Source organism: Suncus etruscus, chromosome 6 (genome assembly GCF_024139225.1).
Source record: "Suncus etruscus isolate mSunEtr1 chromosome 6, mSunEtr1.pri.cur, whole genome shotgun sequence".
NCBI classification, from domain to species: domain Eukaryota; kingdom Metazoa; phylum Chordata; class Mammalia; order Eulipotyphla; family Soricidae; genus Suncus; species Suncus etruscus.
In genome coordinates, this window is record NC_064853.1 from 64,986,186 (window position 1) to 65,010,239 (window position 24,054).

Sequence of the window (24,054 nt, forward strand, 5' to 3'; positions counted from 1 at the left end):
CTTTATCAACTTACACTTTGTTGATCCAGTTGCTATCTGTATATAGAGATAATCCAGTAACTGGATTTTTTACCTACAAAACAAAATATTAGTTTATCATTAAACCTAACCTTTCTGAGTAGTCATTTAAATAAATTTTTATCTCTCTATAGAAACATTTATAAAAATTAGCCTTTTATTATGTTTTCCTGATTTAAAAAAATAAAGTTAAATAAAACAAAGACAAATAATTTCAGTTTACTATTAGCTCCGTGAGTTATGGAAAGGAAGCCATGGTTTCTTTTTTTAACCTTTGATGAATGTATTAATTCCAGTTTTTTATTTGTTTAGTTTCTGGGCTTCACCTCATGTACTCAGGGGTTATTCCTGGCACTGCGCTCAGGGATTACTCCTGAAGTGACTCAGGGGACCATATGGGATGCTGGGAAATCAAATTTAGGTGCGCTGCATGCAAGGCAAAATGCCTTAGTACTATCTCTCCAGCTTCTGAACCCGTTTTAAAAGCTCTCTCTAATCTTCATGGTATTTTCATCATGTTTTTCCCTTCTCCCTTCTAGCACATTTTATACCACTGCCAACTACCTGGAAACATTGTCTTGTTCGAGACCCATAGAACTAAGGTCAAATTCTTGAATCTACTTCCTTCCCTACCTCAATTTTTTTGTTTTTGGTTTTTGGGCCACACCCGGCGGTGCTCAGGGGATACTCCTGGCTGTCTGCTCAGAAATAGCTCCTGGCAGGCACAGGGGACCATATGGGACACTGGGATTCGAACCAACCACCTTGGGTCCTGGATCGGCTATTTGCAAGGCAAACACCGCTGTACTATCTCTCCGGGCCCCCCTCCCTCAATTTTAATCATTCTAATAAACCATATATAATCCTCTAATCCCATTAGGAAAATTTATCCCTACTTTATTCCGAACTGGCTATTCGTTTGTCTAGCAGCATTCAATGAATATTCATCTAGCCTTCTATGTATGTCTAAAGCATAGCTAAAATCCACTTAAATATTCCTTAACATTCTGACTCTATCACATCCCCTCAAGGGCTACTGAGTACAGTTCAGACCTCATGGAATTAATTCCACTTTCTACTCCTACAGAGGCTATGTATTTCTTGAAATCAAAATTCTTCTACACCATTCTTTTTTTTTTTTAACCACACCCAGCGATGCTCAGGGGGCCATATGGAATGCTGGGGAACGAACTCAGGTCGAGCGCGTGCAAGGCAAGTGCACTACCCACTGTTCTATCGCTCTGGCCCCATTCTACACCATTCTTACCTGACACTGTTTAATAAGCCAAGAAGATGACTTAGTAATACTGTAACATAATTTATTCTAAATTCCAATTATTAGAATGATTAGGTAAGTATACAACCTATTTATAGTTGTATGCCAATACTTTTTCATTCTCCATGAATTAAATAAAAAACTAATTATGTATTTTTTAATTCACTCACATCTTTCATTGTTTTCTCGATAAGTGAATACAAAAGTGGGCTGGCAGAGACCTTGAAGTTCTTGTTACCTGAAAAGAGATGTTAACATTGTTTAACTATAGAAGGGATAATCTTCATACTGCTACTTCTAGGCCTAAAAGCACTTGGTAAACAAGAAGAGTATGACATTCATAAGGAGCCTTAAGCAACTATTCTCTTAAAAAGGTAGACAAAATAAATAAGGATAGAGACTGAATAGGCTAGAGTAAATGCTCTACATATAGAGGCCCATGTTCAATCCCACATACCACAAGGTCGCACAGGGAATAAAGCCTAAATACCAAGCCACTAAGAACCACTATTGTGGCCTCCAAACATGGGGAAAAAAAAAGGGGGGGGGGAGGTTAGGACAAGTTCTTTTTTTTTTTTTTTTGCTTTTTGAGCCACACCCACTGATGGCTATGTGCTCAGAAATCACTCCTGGCTTGGATGACCATATGGGACGCCAGGGGATTGAACAGCAGTCCGCCCTAGGTCAGTGCATGCAAGGCAAATGCCCTACCACTTGTGCCATTGATCCGGCCCCTAGGACAAGTTCTTTAGACTGCCAACCCTAATTTAATTTTTCTGGTTATACTATGCAGTGCTTGAATAAGGGGGAGAATGGGGTTGGGAATTAGGCTTGACTGGCCACAAGCAAATGGCTTTAAAATCTCTAGCCCATGCCAATTTTAATTTGACTGAATTGAAGCTCTTACTCCTATAATCTGTAATTGTTAATGTTAAATATCTTTCAAGGGAGGCAAGCGATAATCTGTTAATGCTGAAAACACGAAGATTGTCGATAGTAAAGATTTCATATTCATTCTGCTGCATAAGTAAGGTAATAATGATAAGCACAATAAAAATTTAATTTATGTAACTCCTTTTTTCTTTCCAATGTATTTTGGTATTTTTAGTCCATCAATGGACTTTCACACATTTTAAGTTTTGTTCATTATGTTTTCTTTTTAGTTTCTGGGTCATAGCTGGCAGTTTACTCCTGGCTCTGTGCACATTATACTATTGTTCTGGCCCCGTAGGTCAAATTTTTAACCTGATTATAGCAGTGTAGATTGTAAACAATCAATGCTACTTTAGAGAGCTTCTGCTGTTTTGTAGTTTACCTAAATTCATAAACATATGATGAAAATAAGTATACTTACCAAGAACAGCTTTATCCAGATTAATGTAAGTGAAAGTCTTTAAATGCAAAGATGTAAAGTATCCCTAGAAGACAAGGAAAAATACTATGTACTGGTATGTACTATCAAAATGAATAACTATTAAAGTTTTTTTTTTGGTTTTTGGGTCACACCCAACAGCACTCAGGGGTTACTCCTGGCTCCATACTCAGAAATTGTTCCTGGCAGGTTCAGGGGACCATATGGGATGCCGGGATTCAAACCACTGTCCTTCTGCATGCGAGGCAAATGCTCTACCTGCATGCTATCCCTCTGGCCCATTATTGAAGGTTTGTTTTTTTTTTTTTTTGGTTTTTGGGCCACACCCGGCAGTGCTCAGGGGTTACTCCTGGCTGTCTGCTCAGAAGTAGCTCCTGGCAGGCACGGGGGACCATATGGGACACCGGGATTCGAACCAACCACCTTAGGTCCTGGATCTGCTGCTTGCAAGGCAAACGCCGCTGTGCTATGTCTCTGGGCCCTATTTAAGATTTTTTTAAGATTATTTTTTTGTTTTGGGGCCATACCCGGTGGTACTCAGGGGTTACTCCTGGCTTGGGGGACCATATGGGATGCCAGGGGATCAAACTGCGGTCTGTTCTAGGCTAGTTCAAGCAAAGCAGACGCTGTAGACGCCTTACCGCTTGTGCCATGGCTCTGGCCACAAGGATTTATTTTTGTATGTATGTATGTATGTATGTATGTATGTATGTATGTATGTATGTATGTATAGAGAGAAATAATATAAACCCACAAAAAGTGTGGTTTCTAGAAAATGGCTTAAACCAATGCAAGTTTGGGAGCCCATCACTGGCATCTAGGACAAAGATGGTACCTCTAGCCACTCTGTGGCACCAATAGCCCCAAAGTCTCCAGCACTCCAGCTGACAAAGATAACACTCCTCTTGGGTTTGAAGCCACCTAAAGGCAATAAAAAATTAATTTAGTCATGAAAGATTAGAAGGACAAAACTAAAATGAAAACAGACATATTTAATTCAAAATAGTTTGGGGGGGGCCACATTCAGCATAGCTGTAGGTTGGAAGAAGAGAAGCACAAATTTTAATTTTAGAGCTACACCTGGCAGTGCTGTGTGGGCTACCCTTGACTCTGTGCTCAGAGGTTGTTCCCAGGGGCCTACTGCATGCAAATCATGTGCCCAGCCTATTCATTTCTCCCAGGCCCAACTCTGGACTACAATAAAAATACTTAAAATTTAACTAAGTTTTCAGATTATTAGCAGTAGTGACTGCTTCTTTTAAGGAACTGGAACTGTCCTCCCATTCTTGCTTCCTGAGCCTTATACTTTCATGTAACAAAGGCCAGGAAGATTGGTCCTCAGTAGGAAGCTTGTCAAAATGAGGAGAGTGGTTAGGACATAGAAGGAATCACTATAACAACAGAGAAAAATGAGAGTTCTGGCTAAGAACTAGGTGCTGGCTGAAAGGAGGGAAAGTGACATGCATGATACTCTTATAGTAACAGTACTGCAAACCATAGTGCCTAAAAATGTATCTTCCGGTCTCTAGGCCCGGCTGCCTCCTTCCTTTTCTCGGCCCCCTCTTGGGGAACCTGACTGGGACTGTTCTCAAGGAGAGGCCTGGCCAGGGCTTCACACTTGGCCCATGTGGTGGAATGCGGCCCCCAGGCCTGTGGACCCTGGTCAGAGCGACTTCCCTAACCTTAACACAGAGGTCGATGTTTTTTTACCCAGCGTGGCCAGGATTCCTAAAGGACACCCAAAGGGAATCGAATTCTCTGCTATATCCCTCTCGTCCTCCTCCTAAGCAATTGGCTAGAATTAGAACACTCTGTGCCCCCAAGCAGGCCCAGCCAGGAAAAAAAAAAAAGTAGCTTCCATAGAGCCAGGTTGGGGGGGGGGGGGAGAGAAACTGGGGACACTGGTGAAAAGATAGGTGCTTAAACACTGTACAACTAAAACTCAATCATGAACAACTTTGTAACTGTATCCCACAGTGATTAAATTAAAAATATAATGTTTTCATGCTAATAGCTAAGCCATTTCTATGCAATTTACCCTATAATTAATTTCAGGGTTGCAAAGATGCAAGGTGATTTGCAGGGTATGTGACCACAAAGAAAGTCTTCACATTATAGATATAAATGTAGAAAAATTAGTATATACTCTAAAGCAAATATCGAATAGCTGTATTAAGATTGGGGTCAGAGAGAACACAGCTGGTAGGATGCTGGACTTATCTGTGGCTGGCTAACAGAATTCAACCCCTTGCATCTAATGTGGTACCCCAAACCCTGCTAGCAGTGCTTGAGCTTGAGTAATAGTAACCCCTGAACCTCAATAGATGTGGCCCCACACCACAAAATCTACGCACATAGTAAGATATTATGTTATGATTGCTGGTAGGCTCAGTGGTCCATATGGAATGCCTGGGATCTCGTTGGCCATGTGCAAGGCAAATGCTCTACTTGTTGTACCATAACTCTGGCACTGTATGTTATTATTTAACAAAACAAAGAACATTAGAATAAAATACACACAGCTTCCTCAGGACCCTGATGAATTTGCCATGTCATTCTGGACATTTCAAATTAAGAATGAGGATCCGAGGCTGGAGCAGTGGCACAAACGGTAAGACAGCTGCCTTGCGCGTGCTAGCCTAGGACGGACCAAGGTTCGATCCCCCAGCATCCCATATGGTCTCCCGAGCCAGGAGAAACCCCTGAGCATCAGTGGGTGTGGCCCCAATGGCCTCCAAAAGAATGAGGATCCAGCGGCCAGAGACATGGTACAGCAGGTAAAGCATTTGCTAGCTGTGTGTGGCTTACTGGGTTTGCTCCTTCATATTCCTTAAAGTACTCAGAACCCACAAAAAGAGGTGAACACCTGAACCAGGTGTAGCATGCAACCCCACACTTCTATCTTTAAAAAAAAGAAACAAAAAAAAAAACACCTCCTCATTCATTAAACATATTGCATGAAAAGCTATTTAAAGAGAGTGCCAGAGAGATAGCATAAGGATTAAATTGCTGGCTTTGCACAGAACTGATCCCAATTTGATTCATATCACCACATATGGGCCTAACACAGCCAGCAATGACCCTAAATCCTGAAAAGTCGTGTTGTCCTAAAACAAAGTGAAACAAAACAAAAAAAGGAAGCTATTTGGCACTGAAGAACAGTCTGCTTTGCCTTTAAGAATTTAGTTTTAGGGGGCCGGAGAGATAGCATGGAGGTAAGGTGTTTGCCTTTCATGCAGAAGGTCCGTGGTTCAAATCCCGGCGTCCCATATGGTCCCCCGTGCCTGCCAGGAGCGATTTCTGAGCGTGGAGCCAGGAGTAACCCCTGAGCACTGCCGGGTGTGACCCAAAAACCAAAAAAAAAAAAAAAAAAAGAATTTAGTTTTAGGTAATGAATGAGAAAAGTAGTATGCCTATCTCAAATACAGGCAAGGGGTGGGGGAGGAGATGAAAGGCACTGGAGGTGGGAATGTTGTACTGGTGAAGGGGGGGGGTGTTGTTGTTTTTTTATAATTGAAACACAACTACAAACATATTTGTAATCATGTTGTTTAAAAGTAACTTAAAAAAGAACTTAGTTTTAGTACAACCGAGAAATATGTCTTGCATGTGGCTGATGCTGGTTCAACCCCCAGGACAAGTGACCACTATGTAATGCACAAAGTGAACAAAGCAGTATTAGAACAGTTAGAATGTCCTATAACACTTATATATCTAAGGCCCAAAATGCATCATTTACCTTTTAAAACCATGTCAGAGAATATCCGGGAAAGCTCCAATAGGAGAGCTGTTCCTACGCTGGATTTTGCAGCTCCAGGACCCCAGGCATCTCTCTGGGCCCCAACTACAACATACCGATCTGGAAAAAAAAATGCACACACACACACAACAAAACTCAATCAGTTTTACACTATTTAATATTGAAATCTAAAATAAGGACTTTAATTGGATGAGTTGCAATATGTATTAGGACACTTATTTCAGATCTGACTTAGGACTCCAGAGATACTTATCTTTTCGTGTCTTAAATATGGTTATTCTATCTAAATTACTCGTTAAATTTCTTCACCAACTGTTTTTGTGCTAGTTGAGTAAGAAGAAACTGTAAAACAGAGGTTTTCCTTACTCAGGAAAACAGTATGGATATTCTTCAAAAAATTAAGTATTCAGCTTCCATGTGATCCAGCAATAATACCACCCCTCAAAATACAACCCAGGAGTCCAAAAACACAATGCAGAAAAGCCCTCTGCATTCCTATATTCATTGTAGCACTGTACACAATAGCCAGAATCTGGGAACAACCCAAGTGCCCAAAAAAGAGAGAAGTGGATAAAGAAACTGTGGCACCATCTATACCATGGAGTATTATGTAGCTGTTAGGAAAATGAAGTCATGCTATCTGCTTATACATAGCTCTGGAGAGAATTATGCTGAGTGAAATGAGACAGAGGGAGGGATAAGAGAATGATCATACTCATTTGTGGAATGTTAAAAACAAGATAGTATAATAATAGTATCCAGCTGAGGGCCAAATAGACCAGTCCATATAGAAAGCTTACCACAAATAGCAGGATAGTGAAGTTAGGGCAGAGAAGGGACCACCATTATAATGATAGTTGGAAATCACTATGGACAAGAATTTGGTGCTGAGAAGAGATGAAGTGATTTGCAGGATACTCCTTCAGTATAATATTACAAACTACAATGTCTAAAAGAGATAAAAATTCCCTGTGTGCCCTGGGGAGAGGGTGGGAGAAAAACTGGGTACACTGGTGGCAGGAAATGTTCACTGCTGAAGGGTGTTGTGCACTATACAACTGAAACTCAATCATAAACAACTTTGCATCTGTGAAAAAACAAAAACACAACACCCAACTGTATCATGAACAACCTTACAATCAAGGTGTTTATATAAAGTAATTTTTTTAAAAAGAAGCAACCATGGCAATTGTGACCAGTGTCACACAGGAGCAAGGGAATCCTGACCACCCTAGGTCTGTAGTCTCAAGGGGTGGAGGAAAGAGAAAGAGTTCGTAGGGAAATGACATACCACAGTACAAGGCAACAGAAAGTGCAAAGGATTTTACCTGGTTCTTCAAAGCCTTTAATAGCTCCAAAGATGTTAAAAATTCTTCTCTCACTCATCACATTGTTTACAGAGAGCTTTACTCTCCTATCCTTATTGGATTTCAACTTACATGAAGAGTCAGTGTTCCAAGCACTTGGACACTCTTCTTCCATTTCTCTAGAAGTGGAAAAGGAAAATCAGAACTATTGTTACATTCCAGGTTTAAAGAAAATGAGTCTTGGGGACGGAGAGATAGCATGGAGGTAAGGTGTTTGCCTTTCATGCAGAAGATCATCAGTTCAAATCCCGGTGTCCCATATGGTCCCCGTGCCTGCCAGGAGCAATTTCTGAGCATGGAGCCAGGAATAACCCCTGAGCACTGCTGGGTGTGACCCAAAAACCACGAAGAGAAAAAAAAAAGTCTTCCTTTATCGAAGTATCATTAAAATACTATGTTAAAACAAAATTTCCAGTCTCCAGCATATTTTAGCCAAAAAACATTACAAGCATGTTTATAGTTGGGTTTCAGTTATAAAAAAGGACACCCCCTTCACCAATGCAATATTCCCACCATCAATGGCCCACCAACTCCCTCCATCCCCACCCCGTATGTATTCAAAACAGGCATTCTATTTCTCTCACTACTATTGTCATGATACTTGTCAATGTAGTTTTCTCTAACTGAACTCACCACTCTTTCTGGTAAGCTTCATACTGGACCTTCTAGCCCTCATCTCTGTCTGTGTATTATTACAATAATGTCTTTAATGTTTCTTAAAACCCATAGATGAGACTATTCTGTGTCTCTCCTGAGTTATTTCACCCAGCATAATAGTTTCCATATCCATCCATGCACAGCAAAATTTCATGACTTCATTGTCCTGACAGCTGCATAGTATTCCATTGTACACATGTACCAGTTTCTTTAGCTAATCATCTGTTGTCGAGCAGTTGGGCTGTTTCCAGATTCTGGCTATTGTAGATAGCGCTGCAATGAATATAGGTGAGCAGAAGGCATTTTTGTGTTGTGTTTTTGTGTTCCTAGGTATATCCCTAGGAGTGGTATGGCTGGAACATATGGGAGCTCAAATTTGTTTTTTGAGGAATCTCCATATATTGTTTCCATAAAGGCTGGATTAGGTCTCATTCCCCCCAGCAGTAAATGAAGCGTTCCTTTCTCCCCACATCCCTGCCAGCACTTATTGTTCTTGTTCTTTGTGATTTGTCATTCTGTGTGATGTGAGATAATACCTTATTGTTGTTTTAATATGCACATCCCTGATGATTAGGGAGTGATATGGAGCATTTTTTCATGTGTCATTTGGCCATTTGTAATTTTTCTTTTTCTTTCTTTTTGTGATTTTTGGGTCACACCCGGCAGTGCTCAGGGGTTATTTCTGGCTCCAGGCTCAGAAATTGCTCCTGGCAGGCACAGGGGACCATATGGGGCACCGGGATTGGAACTGATGACCTCCTGCATGAAAGGCAAACGCCTTATCTCCATGCTATCTCTCCAGCCCCCCGTTTGTAATTTTTCTTTAAGGAATTGTCCATGTCTTTCTTTTCTTTCCTGGGGCCGGAGAGATAACACAGCGGTTTGCCTTGCAAGCAGCCGATCCAGGACCTAAGGTGATTGGTTCAAATCCCGGCTTCCCATTTGGTCCCCCCATGCCTGCCAGGAGCTATTTCTGAGCAGATAGCCAGGAGTAACCCCTGAGCGCCGCCAGGTGTGGCCCCAAAAAAACCAAAAATAAATAAGGAATTGTCCATGTCTTTTCTTTTCTTTTCTTTTCTTTTCTTTTCTTTGGTTTTTGGGCCACTCCTAGCTCTGTGCTCAATAATTGATCCTGGCAGGCATGGGGGACCAAATGGGATGCTGGGAATTGAACCTAGGTCCATCCTGGATCGGCTGTGTGCAAGGCAAATGCTCTACTACTCTATTGCTCTGGCCTTGTCTGTTCATTTCCCCCCCCATTTTTGATGGTATTAAATTTTTTTCTTGTTAAATTCAATCAGTACCTTGTATATCTTAGATATCAGCCCCTTATCTGATGGGTATTGGGTGAAGTTTCTCCCATTCTGTGGGTGGCCTTTGTATTCTAGTCACCATTTCCTTTGAGGTGCAAAAGCTTCTCATCTTAATAGTTTCATCTTTTTATCTCCGATTCCACTTGTTTGGATAGTGCTGCTTCCTCCTTGAAGATGATTTTAATCTCAATGTCATGGAGTGTTTTACCTACATATTCTTCTATATACCTAATGGATAAGGGTCTGATATCAAGGTTTTTAATCCATTTGGATTAAACCTTTGTGCATGGTGTTAGATGAATGCCCGGAGTTCACTTCTGTGCATGTGGGTGACCAGTTGTCCCAACACCACTTGTTGAAGAGGCTTTCCTTGTTCCATTTAGTGTTTCTTGCCCCTTTATCAAAGATTAATTGATTGTATGTCTGGGAAACATTCTCTGAATACTCGTCTATTCCACTGATCTGAGGGTCTTTATTCCAATACCACATGTTTTAATGTCTATTGTTTTGTAGTACAATTTAAAGTTGGGGAAAGTGATGCTTTCCATCTTCTTTTTCCTTAGGGTTGTTTTAGGTTTTAGCTAATCGTGGGCGTTTGTTGTTTCAAATCCAATGTGTATTGTTAAAGTCACTTTATGGAGAAAAATTTTTATCTCTACAAAATTTGTATTTCCCAAAATACTCCAAAATGTAGAAAATTACAGCTGTTTTACTATTTTATGAAAAAACTTCTGCCTTAATCATAAAAACTTACATGCAAAATAGTTTTCAAATATGAACTTACGCAAAGAGTTTCTCTGCACAGGCTCTGCTAATTGTCTGGACAGGAATATTAGGCAATCCCGAAGACGGAGATGGTGGAAATTGAGTGTGATTGAAAGAAGGGAACCCGGGTGTAAAAGGGTCACCTGTTCCCAGATGAGCCTAAAAATAGAAGAGCATAATTACTTCCATGTACTTATTCAAGTACTTCCTTGTAAGGTTCAGTAGGAAGATAGCCCTAGCTTAAATTAGTATTTGTGTATATGTGTGGCTTGGGGTCGAGTGAGTGCCTTTTAGCCAAATCTGAGAGGCTGTATCAGGTACAATGCTTAAGAGTCTATGTGACACTAGGACACCAGCATCAAAGCATATGGCTCCAGAACTTGGAGTAATCTCAGCCCCTAAGTATTGAAAAATGAGTGGTTCTATCCTAGATGGCTCCTATTTTTACACAGCATGTCCCACGTTTTAAATTTAAGACACTACCAAGAAAGTACTTTTAACGGGAATAACCATGTCTCAAAGTAACGTCTAAACCACCTTCAGGCTTATTGCTAATCCAAGCCCAGAAAAAGGCATCCATAAGAACAAGTTTTTAATTCTGGTAATGGAGAGGGAATCTAGCAAAATTTTGAGAGTTAAAAAGATATGTACTCAAGATATGTAAACTCACATGTCCAAAGAGTTGAAGATCTGCATCAACAATAGGATAATTAGCCCGGTCCATGTATATTAAGACACCAACTGCATTAAAGCTTGCGGCATTTGCAACCTGAAAAAAAACCACAAGCACAAACCTTAGTAAAGTATAATGCTGAGTAATAAACTGAGACAGAATTATAGAATTATAGAGTACTGTATCAATACTTCCAAATGTTTCAAATAGCATGTACATTTAGGAGAAAAAAATACTTGCCTTCAAATCCAGTTAAAACAAAAGAAAGATAAATAAATAAAAATAAAAATAAAAGGGAGAATATAAAGCCCCAACACCAAAGTATCTTTTGGATATATTCCATCATAATCCCTTGTGCAGGGTTAGCTCTTAATTTTTTACTTTATTTGAGAGGGGCTATACCGACCGGGCAGTGTTTGGGGACCACTGCCAGCTTAGTATTCCAAGGAAAACATCATCAAGCTGGGGACTAAACCCAGGATATCCCAACTATCTCCAGAAATGTGAGCTAATACTCCATAGTCTTAATTTTCCTTTTTATGGTACATAGTTAACAAATGAATTCTATATATACCTTAAATTCAATTACAAAGATACATTTAAACTTTCACAAAGTATTCTTGATAACTTGATATTTAATCCAACACAGTGTGGCTGGAAAGTGTTCCAAGTGGAATGTCACAGTTGTAATAGAGAGAACTTCTTTGTTTGGATTTGGGGCACACACCTAGTGGTGCTCAGTATTTACTCCTGGTGTTCTACTCACTCAGGAAATCCTCCAGGTAGTGCTCACAGAACCTGTGATACTGATTTTATACACAGATCCACATGTGGCAGTGGTACTGAATTGGGATCAGTGCTGACTAATCCCTTTACTAATACCTCTCCTGCCCTGTTAATAAGTATTTTAAGTAAGTTATACTATCAAGTATGAGAGTTGCAGTGTTAGTTTTCAGAAATGTAAGAAAAAAATTTGGGGGTGACATGCTATACCCGGTGATGCTCAAGGGGTAATAACACCTGGGTCTGCACTCAGGCATCATTCCTGGCAATGTACAGGAGACAACATAAAACGCTGGGGATCAGGGGGCCGGGCGGTGGCGCTAAAGGTAAGGTGCCTGCCTTACCTGCGCTACCCTAGGACGGACCACGGTTCGATCCCCCGGCGTCCCATATGGTCCCCCAAGCCAGGAGCGACTTCTGAGCGCATAGCCAGGAGTAACCCCTGAGCGTCACCGGGTGTGGCCCAAAAACCAAAAAAAAAAAAAAAAAAAAAAACGCTGGGGATCAAATGCAGGTCAGAGGCACCAAGGCAAATGCCCTACCTGTTGTACTATAGCTGTGGCCCAATTAAGAAAATTTAAAATGTCATTTAGCGGGGGCAGGAGAGATAGCATGGAGGTAGAGCGTTTGCCTTGCATGCAAAAGGATAGTGGTTCGTATCTCGGCATCCCATATGGTCCCTCGAGCCTGCCAGGAACGATTTCTGAGCGAAGAGCCAGGAGAAACCCCTGAACGCTGCTGGGTATGACCCAAACCCAAAAACAAACAAATAAAAATGTCATTTAGCTGAATGACTTAGTCTTAGTATGTACAGTAACTTTTACTTACCTTTTCAGCAAAAGTGATTTTCCCTGCTCTGACAATAACTAAAGATTCATTCAGAGGAAATTTTAATTCTTCAAAGTCTCTTTTAGTGCCAAAATTAGCATGAACCAGTTTACCCTAGAATAAAAGAGTGGGTTTAATAAGCACAGTGGCACTAAAATAACTAGAGCTATCTATTCTGGAAAATCCCCACCCATTTCCACAAAATAAAGCCCACTAATTCAAAGACACCCCCCCCCACATTTATTAGACCACACCCCATGTTTATTAGAACATCACTTACAAGCACTGGAAACAATCTAAGAGCCCAGCAATGGGCCACAGTGTGTTATACGCACAATACTAGTGAGCTAAGAAAGAAAATCTATCTCACCATTTCAAACAACATGTATGGATCTAGAAGGCCAAACGAAACATGACAATTATGCTTTCATTTATATAATATATAGAGAAAACAGGGATAAACTGAATAAAAACAGGGACTAGGGATATCCATATGCCTTGGACTGGCACCATGTGCTTCCTCCACACCACCCCCAGTACTGCCAAGCCTGAGTACCACCCAATGTGCTTCACCCACCCCCAAATGAACAAAACAGTCTTCTGAACTAAAAGACCAATAAGTGGATACCAGATAGGAAAAGGTGGGTAAATATGACACAGAAGAAAACGATAAATAGAAATGGACTTTGAGTAATGAAACTGTATTATTTCTAATGATACCCTCTCTGCATTTCAAACATCAAATATAAAGTAATGCTACTTCAATTAAAAAAAATTGGTTCGGGGTCAGATAGACAGCACAGTGATAAGGTGTTTGCCTTGCATGCACCTGACCTGGGAGGAACCCAGTTAGATTCCTGGTGTCCCATATGGTCCTCCAGCCTGCCAGGGGTGATTTCTGAGTACAGAGCCAGGAGTAATCCCTGAGCACCAGTGAGTGTGGCCCAAAAATCAATCAATAAATAAAGTTTAAAAATAAAATTAAAATATTGGTTTGATTATTAAGAATCAAAGCAAATTTCTAGTATCCTATAAGCATCTTTTCATTCTCATACTTTTTATATATTAATATACAGTTCTTTACTTCAGACTTAGAGTGAAGAGAGAGGCTAACAGGATGTTAAACAGAGCTGCATACAAATATAAATTTTTTTCTTTTTTTTTTTGGGGGGGGGGCACACCCAGTGACCATGGGTTACTCCTGGCTATGCACTCAGAAATCGCTCCTGGCTTGGGGGACTATATGTGACACCAGGGGCTAGAACCAAGGTCTGTCCTAGGCTAGCATGGGCAAGGCCTTACCACTTGCGCTACCGCTCCGGCCCTTAAATATAAATTATTAAAGTTTGGGGCCGGGTAGGTGGCGCTGGAGGTAAGGTGTCTGTCTGCCTTGCAAGCGCTAGCCAAGGAAGGACCGCGGTTCGATCCCCCGGCGTCCCATATGGTCCCCCCAAGCCAGGGGCGATTTCTGAGCACATAGCCAGGAGTAACCCCTGAGCTTGTCAAACGGGTGTGGCCCAAAAACCAAAAAAAAAAAAATTATTAAAGTTTGGCCATAGCAACACCAACTATATAGCATTCCCACTCCTGATGCATGATTATAAATATATAATACGTATAAGACTAAGTCTTAACTGAATGTTAGAGTAAACACTACAATACAGTGACCTAGATACACCATTTTATAGATGTCTACATAAGCTGTCAACATAATGTTCCTAAAACACTAACAAAGTTCAGATGTATATAAACTAACAAATTTACAACAAAACATCTAGATATAGAAAGACTGTAAGTGAACTAAAATTGTCACTATTTCCTCAGAGAATAATCTACCCATCTCCATACCCCTGGCTTTTAGGTAGCCCAGGAAAATGGCACAGAAAAATAGGAAGCTAAATTATAATCATAAAGGCCAAATGTATAGCACAGCAGAGAGAACATTTGTCATGCATGTGGCTAACTCAGTTTGATTCCAAGCACCCCCATACTGGCCCACTGAGCCTGCAACGAGTGATTCCTGATTGCAATCAGGAATGAGTCTTGATGCTGCATGTGTATCACTCCACCAAATAATGATTATAAAACATCATATGGGGCTGAAGCAATAGCACAGAGGTAGGGCATTTGCCTTGCAGGCAGCCAACCCTGGACAGACTAGTTAGATTCTCAGCATCCCATATGGTCCCCCGAGCCTGCCAGGAATGATTTCTGAGTGCAGAGCCAGGAGTAACCCTGGAGTACTGCCACATGTGACCCAAACAAACAAACACCGTCATCTGGCTTGAAGGTTTCCACTAGGCAGAGACCCCATGAGCAAATTTGTGGTTTTTAACCAGAGAGCCTAGGTAGATCTATATACTACTCTTATTATTGTTTTTTTTTCCCCCCTTGGGGAGGCCACATCCAGTGGTGCTCAAGGATTACTCCTGGCCTGAGGGATCATATGGGATACTAGGGAATGAACCTGAATCAGCTGTGTGCAAGCCAAGCACCTTCCCCACCATACTATCACTTGAGCTCTTAACTTTTCTTTTTTTGTTTGTTTGCTTATTTTTGAGCTCCTAATTTTTCTAAGGATGACAACCAGTGGTGCTCAGGGCTATCCGGATCTGCTGGTGGGGGAGTGGGAAGTGGGCAGCATGCAGTGCCACATTCAACTCAGAACCTAAAGTGCTACGCATGTGTCTTGCACTTGAGCTACTTCCTGGGACCACTTCTGTAGTAGTAGGGGATGAAGAGATCACACTGGTTGTTAAGGTTCATGCCATGCATATTTCTAATTCTGGTTTGATCTCTGGCATCACAGACAGTGGCTCAAACGCAAGAGCCTGAAGATGCTTTGCCAGAGGTTGATTCCCTGAGCTGCCCCGAGGTGCTCAGGGGTCCTCTAGAGCTGGACCCAGTAAAGCCTGTAGAACTATGTGATGCCAGAGAATTGCTGGGAAGGGTTGCTTCCCTCAAGGCTTGCTGAGTTCCACTCTGGTAGTGGTTTGGTCAAATTTGCCTCTAATTTTTATAGAATCAACTGTAAAAATAATTAAACTAAGATTAGATCTCATTCGAGAGTGCTATTTTTATTTGTACCCACACCAGGAAGAAAATCTGATACATGTAATTCAATTGGCAAATATTACAAGTCGTCACTCACTGTCTAAGGTTCTGGAACCTAGAGGAAATGAAACGAACTTTCCCCTTCTAGTCCTGCTGAGTCCTTCATGTAGTTTTTATTCTGATGTAGAATAGATAAGTGCTCTTTTAAGTACCACGAAGACAAAATAGGACAGTGAAAAGCTGATTAAATTAAGGGTATTTTTGGGTAAGACTATCAAGAATACTTCCCCCCTAAAGAGGTCGTGCTAAAACTGAGACTTGAGCAGAAAGAACCATGCTGATATTTAGAAGAATGTGGCAAGAAGAGGGAAAGCTAAGTTTTAGAACAGTTTTACATTGAAATATGCTTGAGTGTTTGTGAAATACTTAGGACCTGGCTTACAAGATGAAGACTTGAGATTTTGTGCTGAGTATTAAAAACAAGAATAGTTCATGACCATAGTTCATTTTACAAATTCATACTACAACTCTTAAGAATAGTAGACAACTTGTTTTCGAGTTGCTCAACAAGGAAAGTCTCGTGCACTATGTTCCTACTTACAGAAACGGTTGTAGCTTTACTATATGCCACATAACCATCAGGATTGTCCACCAGGAATGGTGTATTATCATTTGTACGCAGGAGGGTCACTGAGTTTCGAGAACTGTGAAAAAAGATTTATTTAAAATAAAGTTGATGCCTTGAGAGAAAAAAGCCGAATAGCCTTGAAATAATATTTGGCTTACATTATTTAATTTTAAATCCCTTGTTATATTCAGCATATATGGAAACAGCTACCATATATACTCAAGTATAAGCTGAGTTTTCCCAGCACAAAATTTGTGCCCCAAAACCTGAACTTGGCTTATACTCGGGTCATACAAGTTACGTGATTCATCATGCACTGAATCAAATGTACATAGTCTCCAGTCATCTTCTGCCGTCTGCTGGAGGGGGCAGTTCTTCAGCTCAGTCCACAAGTTGCGGCTGAGCTGAACTGTATGCCACTGAGCTATTTAATCCACAGTATTCTGTGCTTTGTATGAGGACCGACAGCAGTGATGTTATCTGTGAACTCAGTGATGACAGTGTCTATGCTGATACCCTCACATCAGATACAGCTAAAGCTCTATTTGAACATACAGATGAGGAGAAGGAATCCAATTTTGAAGGATGTAACCTTTGTGATTTAGCTATGGTTTCCTGCACTTTAGTTTAAGTTATTGTTGTTAGTTTAGTTTTTCTTTAGCAATAAATATTGAAAAACATTTAACCTACTGATTCCTCAATTATTATAATTGTTTTGGGTATATTTTATTTTTTGAAATTTACCAGTGGCTGCTGCATTTTCCACCTCAGCTTATACTAGAGTCACTAAGTTTTCCTAGTTTTTAGTGTAAAATTGGGGGGGGGGGGTCGTCAGCTTATACTCGAATATAGGTAACTTATAAAGTATTTACATCTTTCAACATACCTGCCTTTGACTTGAACCTTAATAAAATGTTCATCATGCCAGGCCTTGCTGAGTTTGAATTCACGGAATTTATTTTCAATAAGGAAACCAAGGGTTTCATCTTTTTGAGATCCAGCCTCACGAGGGGTATATAAATTGTCACTCAGCCACCTGGAGGAAGATGACACGTTAAATGAACTTATTTAATTTAAAATATTGAACTTAAATACTCAAAACTGTTTCAAAGGCCTCACTCTTCTAGATGGCTTGGTGTACTCCGGGAACTACAGTGTGTATGCAAAACACCATCCCTGACTTGACAACTTGTTTGGCCAAGAAATGCCAAGGGGGCCCCCTAGAATTTCCTAAGCACTTGGGAGATCAAAAAATAAAATGGAAGTCATTAAAATTTCTTCAAGTGGGCCCGGAGAGATAGCACAGCGGCGTTTGCCTTGCAAGCAGCCGATCCAGGACCAAAGGTGGTTGGTTCGAATCCCGGTGTCCCATATGGTCCCCCGTGCCTGCCAGGAGCTATTTCTGAGCAGACAGCCAGGAGTAACCCCTGAGCACTGCTGGGTGTGACCCAAAAACCAAAAAAAAAAAAAATTTCTTCAAGTGGGGCCAGCGAGGTGGCGCTAGAGGTAAGGTGTCTGCCTTGCAAGCCCTAGCCAAGGAAAGCCAAGGGGCAATTTCTGGGCGCTTAGCCAGGAGTAACCTCTGAGCATCAAACGGGTGTGGCCTGAAAAACAAAACAAAACAAAACTTTCTTCAAGATCTGAAAGCAACTTATCTCTTTAGGGTAGTTTTAAGGTATATAAGGAGCTTCCATGCATTCTGCTATAGGCAAAAACAAAGACAGTACTATTAAGATCAAGACATACAGCTTTAATTTTCAACTGAATTTCAATCTCCTGTGGTTCTCAGCTTCATCTGACAGTTTTCTGGGCCCTAGAAAGTGCTAGGGATTGAACCTGGGCTTCTGCATGAACTCAGCCTGACATTACAGCTATCTCGATGGCTTAAGTTACTTGATGCTTTTGTGGGGAGAGTGAGTGTAGCAAAGTATTCATACTTTCTGAATGAAGAGTATACACTAAAGTACTCACTAGAAGATATCAAGACGTAGCCTTTCAACTTAAGAAAAAAAGTACCACTGAAATAAATAGCTAGGCAAAAGAGATAATTACGTTCTCTGTAGAGTTAAAGCATTTGCTTATCTAAATAAGATTTAAAATAAAAAATCAGGGGTGGGGGGAGTTTGGGGCCATACCCAGTGATGCTCTGGGGTTATTCCTGACTATGCGCTCAGAAATTGCTCCTGGCTTGGGGGACCATATGGATGCAGGGGGATCGAACCAAGGTCTGTCCTAAGTTAGGGTGTGTAAGGCAGACACCCTCTCACTTGCGCCACCACTCCTGCCCCAAAAAAATCTTAACAAAAATCTTGAGGATATTTTCTATGGTATAGATGAGTGACAGCCAAGAGAAAAAAAAAGCTAGACATCTATCAAATTACACTTTTCACATTAATCTTGCTTTAGAAAGGAAAGAAGGCTACCAGTACCCTTAGAGATAATAATTTCCAGCAGAACTTACAAAGGGGTGAGTCAGAAAATCTCAACAGGAGAAAGTTCTACAGCAATCGAGCTTCAAGAGCCAAATAAAAAGATCAAGGAGGCTGAAGGCTGTCTTGTTTCTGCTTTTCGAGACACCCCTGGCGGGTGCTCAGGGGTTTCTCCTAGCTCTGTGCTCAGACTCAGGGAACCAACCATATGGGATGCCAGAAGCCAAACCCAGGTCCGTCCCAAGTCATTGGCGTGCAAGGCAAACGGCCTGCTGCTGTGCTATCACTCCAGCTCTTTTATTTTTTTTCTGTCCTTTTTCAAGGGGAAAACAATATGCTATTCTCTTTAGCAATGTAGTTTGAAATTGTTACTTTCTAGCTAACCAGGGAAAGTCTTCCCAGTTATTAAAAACTCATTCCTTCAGATGGCCATCTCTATTGGGTTCTTCTGCACCTGATTGATGGTAGCTTTTGTAAGTTTCAGACTGAACTTAAAGGTAGTTCAAAGCTTACTTGAGGGTGCTGGTGAAGTCTGTGGTATCTAGTTTTTCTGACAACATTGTTTTGAGGTCTGTCCACAGTAAGAGAGGTGATGCCTCAGGTTCAAAACTTTCTTCAGGTCCTTCAGGTTCTTCATTCTCCATGTCCGGAGACTCCGTGGCTGCCAGTCTCCCACATTCACGCTTACAATAACCCAAGTACCCAATCATAAATCCTAACAAGAAAAAGTTTAAAAGGTAAGCTCAAAAAACTTCACTTATTATTATTCCTATTCCTATAGGAATTAATATTTTTAGCAAAGACAAAAAGTAATCATTTTAATCAAATCATATCATCAAATCAGTATCAATCATCAAATATCAAATCATCAAATTAGAAAGGAAAGAAATGTATCTCATATGAGTTCTTTTTGTTTTTGGGTCACACCTGACGGTGCACAGGGGTTACTTCTGGCTCTATGCTCAGAAATCACTCCTGGCAGACTCAGGGGACTACATGGGATGCCAGGATTTGAACCGCCATCCTTCTGCATGCAAGGCAAATGCCTTACCTCCATGCTATCTCTCTGGTCCCATCATTTGAGTTTTGTGTATTGAAATCATATAATCTATTCTAGCTTTAAAAATGTACCATTTCATGGGGTCGGAGAGATAGCACAGCAGTAGCGCGTTTGCCTTGCAATTGTTGACTCAGGACCACTGGTGGTTCGAATCCCAGCATCCCATATGGGCCCCCTTGCCTGCCAGGAGTGATTTCTGAGCAGAGCCAGGAGTAACCCCTGAGCATTGCCGGGTGTGGCCCAAAAACCAAAAAAATAAAATAAAATAAAAATGTACTATTTCAAAACATACACAGCTATACCTTTTCTTCCCAGAGCCTTATTTGGGTCCTCAGATGAAGGATTTATGCTACAAATATCCTGTGTATGGTGAAAAAATTCCAGCTAACATTTGTATGCTATGCTGGAATGAAGCATATACTCTTCTCCCACCAGGAGGTGAGAGACAGGCTAAACCTTAGTCCTCTTCCAAGGCCTACTAAAATGGCATATAAAAAAACTACAAAATAAATGTTTGCTGAGATGAACGAACAGATATGAATGGTCACTCTTACCAGTCAAGAAAAAGATGATGACAGCAATAGCTCCATAGCAGATGCATCCATTGAGCCTCTTCGGCTTTTTAACACTGGCATGATTACCTCTCACATTATTTTCAACAATCTCTTCCTCGTCTACAGCTAGTTTCATCTCCACATGACTATTATCACCATCTACTTGCCGAGCCAAACTAAACCGGGTATACGATAAAGGTTCTCCACCAAACTGAAAACATTTTAAGAGAAAGAAATCATTGTCAAAAAGAGAACATTTACAAAAACTTTGGCCAGTATAGTATAGTATACTATATACATACAGTATAGTATGTTATAGATTCTCTCTCTTTTTTTTTTTTTTTGGTTTTTAGGTCACACCCGGCAGTGCTCAGGGGTTACTCCTGGCTGTCTGCTCAGAAATAGCTCCTGGCAGGCACGGGGAACTATATGGGACACCGGGATTCGAACCAACCACCTTAGGTCCTGGATTGGCTGCTTGCAAGGCAAACACCGCTGTGCTATCTCTCCAGGCCCATGTTATACATTCTTTTTTTTTTTTTTTTTTGGGGGGGGGGGTTTGGGCCACACCCGGTAACGCTCAGGGGTTACTCCTGGCTATGTGCTCAGAAGTTGCTCCTGGCTTGGGGGACCATATGGGACACCGGGGGATCGAACCACGGTCCGTCCAAGGCTAGCGCAGGCAAGACAGGCACCTTACCTTCAGCGCCACCACCCGGCCCCATGTTATACATTCTTAAGGAAGTAGTTCTCTTTCAAACTAACATTCTTCCCTGTGAACTAGTTCACACATTATTAGTCTACTTCATTATAAGACTTTTCATTCAGGGTTTGTGCTGTGTATGCCTACTGGTGAATGTTCTGATCAAAACTTTAAAATATGTATTTTCCTTTAAAATATCTCATCTATTTGCCCCCTTCACCAGATCCAAAATACTCAGAAACTTTGGACAAGATTTTCTGTAATTAACTCGATCCAAAAGAATACATATTCCTCTGTACAATCACTGATGTTTCAAGACATAACTACACTCAAAATGTAAATGAAAACCCCATGGTAGATGCCTTGGACATCACAAAGTAAAAACCACATTTGTAGCCTTAATATTCTTATAACTGATGAGATAAAATAAAGTTTAACTTTTTCTTACCAAGTTAGAAATTGCTGCTCTGGCTTGATCCATCATTCTGAGCCACCACGCAGAAGAGCCTAGGATTAAATTAGAATATTAATTCTAATTATAGAATAGAATAAAAATAGAATAAAAATCAGTATGGACTTTTGGTTTGGTTTTGGGCCACTCATGGAGTGTATAAGGATTTACTCTTGGCACTACACTCAGGGACCTCTCTTGGTGTGGGGGTTTGGGGAACCATCTGGGGTGCTGGGACCAAATCCAAACCCAGGCTAGCTATATACAAGGCAAATGCTTTACCTGTGCTATTGTTCCAGGCCCCCACACCTTGTGGATTTTTCATATATTATTACTATATATTAAATGTGCTTTAAAATATACTCAGTGAGGCCTGAGGAGATAACACACATGGCTGATTTGTATGCTTCATATGCAGAGCTCTATGCAACACAGGAAATGCGTTGGCCCAGCCCTCCAAATAGCAGTATCACCTTTTTAGAAAGGATTTTTCACCAACAGATTTAGCTAACATGACAACTAAATTTAATAAGATACTTGAGCAGATCTTAAATAAGGGTGGAAGTACTCCTTTAAGGATGTTATTGGGAGGCCAGAGAAATAACACAGTGGTAGGGCATTTGCCTTGCATGTGGCTGACCCAGGAGGAACCCTGTTGATTCACAGCACCCATTTGGTCCCCCAGCTTGCCAGGGGCAATTTCTGAGTAAAGACAAGAGTAACCCCTGAGGGGCCGGAGAGATAGCATGGAGGTAAGGCATTTGCCTTTCACGCAGGAGGTCATCTGGTCATCTGTTCCGAATCAGGCTCCCATATGATCCCCTGTGCCTGCCAGGAGCAATTTCTGAGCCTGGAGCCAGGAATAACCCCTGAGCACAACAACCAATCAATCAATCAATAAAATTTTAAAAAAAGGATGCTATTGGGAGGAATAAAAAAACATACTATATGCAGAATAACAACATATTCTATCACTGTTGGCACTAAGGAGTATAATATCAAAGTATAATGTCACTAAGACCACCTGATAGTTTCAATTAAGCTCCCAAGTGATTTTATAAATCTCTGATGCAAAAGAATAGTAGACCAAAAAAGTATGCTGTTTCAGATAAAGTCAATTATCTGAGGTTAGTGACCTACTCAGAAACCTTAAACAGATCACCTAAACATAAAGTACAACAGGATACTGAAATTGCATTCCATCCCTGGACATTGAAGAAAACAAATTAATTTCTTATTAGCTTTTCTTATTTAAAGCATCCTATATGATCCCCTGAGCCAGGCCAGGGGTGATTTCTGAACAGAGTCAGGAATAATCCTTGAGCACCTTTGGGTGTGGCCCAAAAAAACAAAAACATGAAAACTTAAAGGAAAATATTCCTTATTATGTCCTATGTTAAATGAAAGCTTACTGAATTGAAGCTCATTGAAGTCTAGATTTAAGTGGATATTTCTTAAGATGTATAAAATGGGCATTTATTAACACTATTTTAAGACCTTTCTTATATCACAAGTATTGCTTTAAGCACACAAGACCTTGTGAATAATTTTTAATTCCTGTCTTAATTAATAAGTAATAGATCATATTCCTAGAAGCACAATCTCTTACCCCTTCTGGTACAAAAAGCTTATCAGTATCATTGCACCAGAACTGTACAAACCCAATCACTAGAGCCAGAACTAGAAGGGCACCACCCAGAACCAATTTTACTCACCCTTTTCTAGGAAAAGGCAGTCTACAAGTCTGAACCTCAAAATCTTCCAATTTTAAATTAACCTTAATACGGACTACTGTGACAACACATTTAAACAACCTAAGTACATTTTTACTTTGCATTATTCCATGGTAATATAAATACAAAAGCTAAAGAGACTGATGATTGGCAAGTCTATAAAAACAGGCAGATACTAGTAAGATGCATTATAACATTTTCTAACATTAAAATAGAAATACTTTTAATTCATTTTTTTGTTTTGGAGTCACAATCAGCTTCTCAAGGTTTACTCTGTGCTCTACTCAGCGCTCACTCTTGGTGGCCTCATGGGACCATATGAGCTGTCTGGGATCAAAACTGAGTTGGCCAGGTTATGGGAAAAGGCCCAACTCGGTGTACTATTGCTCCAAAAATAGTACACTTCCAGGTTTTTTAATTAAATGTATTTTAACTGAGAAAACACACTATTTGAATTTTTATCCCCAAGCACAAAATTGAGACTACTTCATATAAATCAAGTCAAAGGAAGTAAATGTGACCTAGGTGATTCCATTTTAACAGAACCTGTAAATCTGTAGTATTCATAAAAGTAAATTTGAGTCATTCTTTCAAAATGGCCTTCACATATATAAAATTCCAGGTTTATCT

General features: G+C 40.6%; 1 protein-coding gene across 1 annotated transcript in view; it reads right to left on the bottom strand.

Moving 5' to 3' along the window:
* TFRC (transferrin receptor) overlaps positions 1–24,054 on the bottom strand; it is a 37,600-nt gene that overhangs the window by 10,188 nt on the left and 3,358 nt on the right. Inside the window, exons 2-15 of the mRNA XM_049774448.1 lie at positions 21,689–21,747; positions 20,538–20,748; positions 19,437–19,638; positions 17,381–17,530; positions 16,468–16,570; positions 12,813–12,926; positions 11,199–11,297; positions 10,548–10,687; positions 7,755–7,912; positions 6,406–6,525; positions 3,502–3,587; positions 2,649–2,712; positions 1,465–1,532; positions 15–73 (exon numbers count right to left, since the gene is read on the bottom strand). Coding sequence (XP_049630405.1) covers positions 15–73; positions 1,465–1,532; positions 2,649–2,712; positions 3,502–3,587; positions 6,406–6,525; positions 7,755–7,912; positions 10,548–10,687; positions 11,199–11,297; positions 12,813–12,926; positions 16,468–16,570; positions 17,381–17,530; positions 19,437–19,638; positions 20,538–20,748; positions 21,689–21,724 — 1,610 coding nt within the window. The 5' untranslated portion in view covers positions 21,725–21,747. The remainder of the gene's footprint in view (positions 1–14; positions 74–1,464; positions 1,533–2,648; positions 2,713–3,501; positions 3,588–6,405; positions 6,526–7,754; positions 7,913–10,547; positions 10,688–11,198; positions 11,298–12,812; positions 12,927–16,467; positions 16,571–17,380; positions 17,531–19,436; positions 19,639–20,537; positions 20,749–21,688; positions 21,748–24,054) is intronic.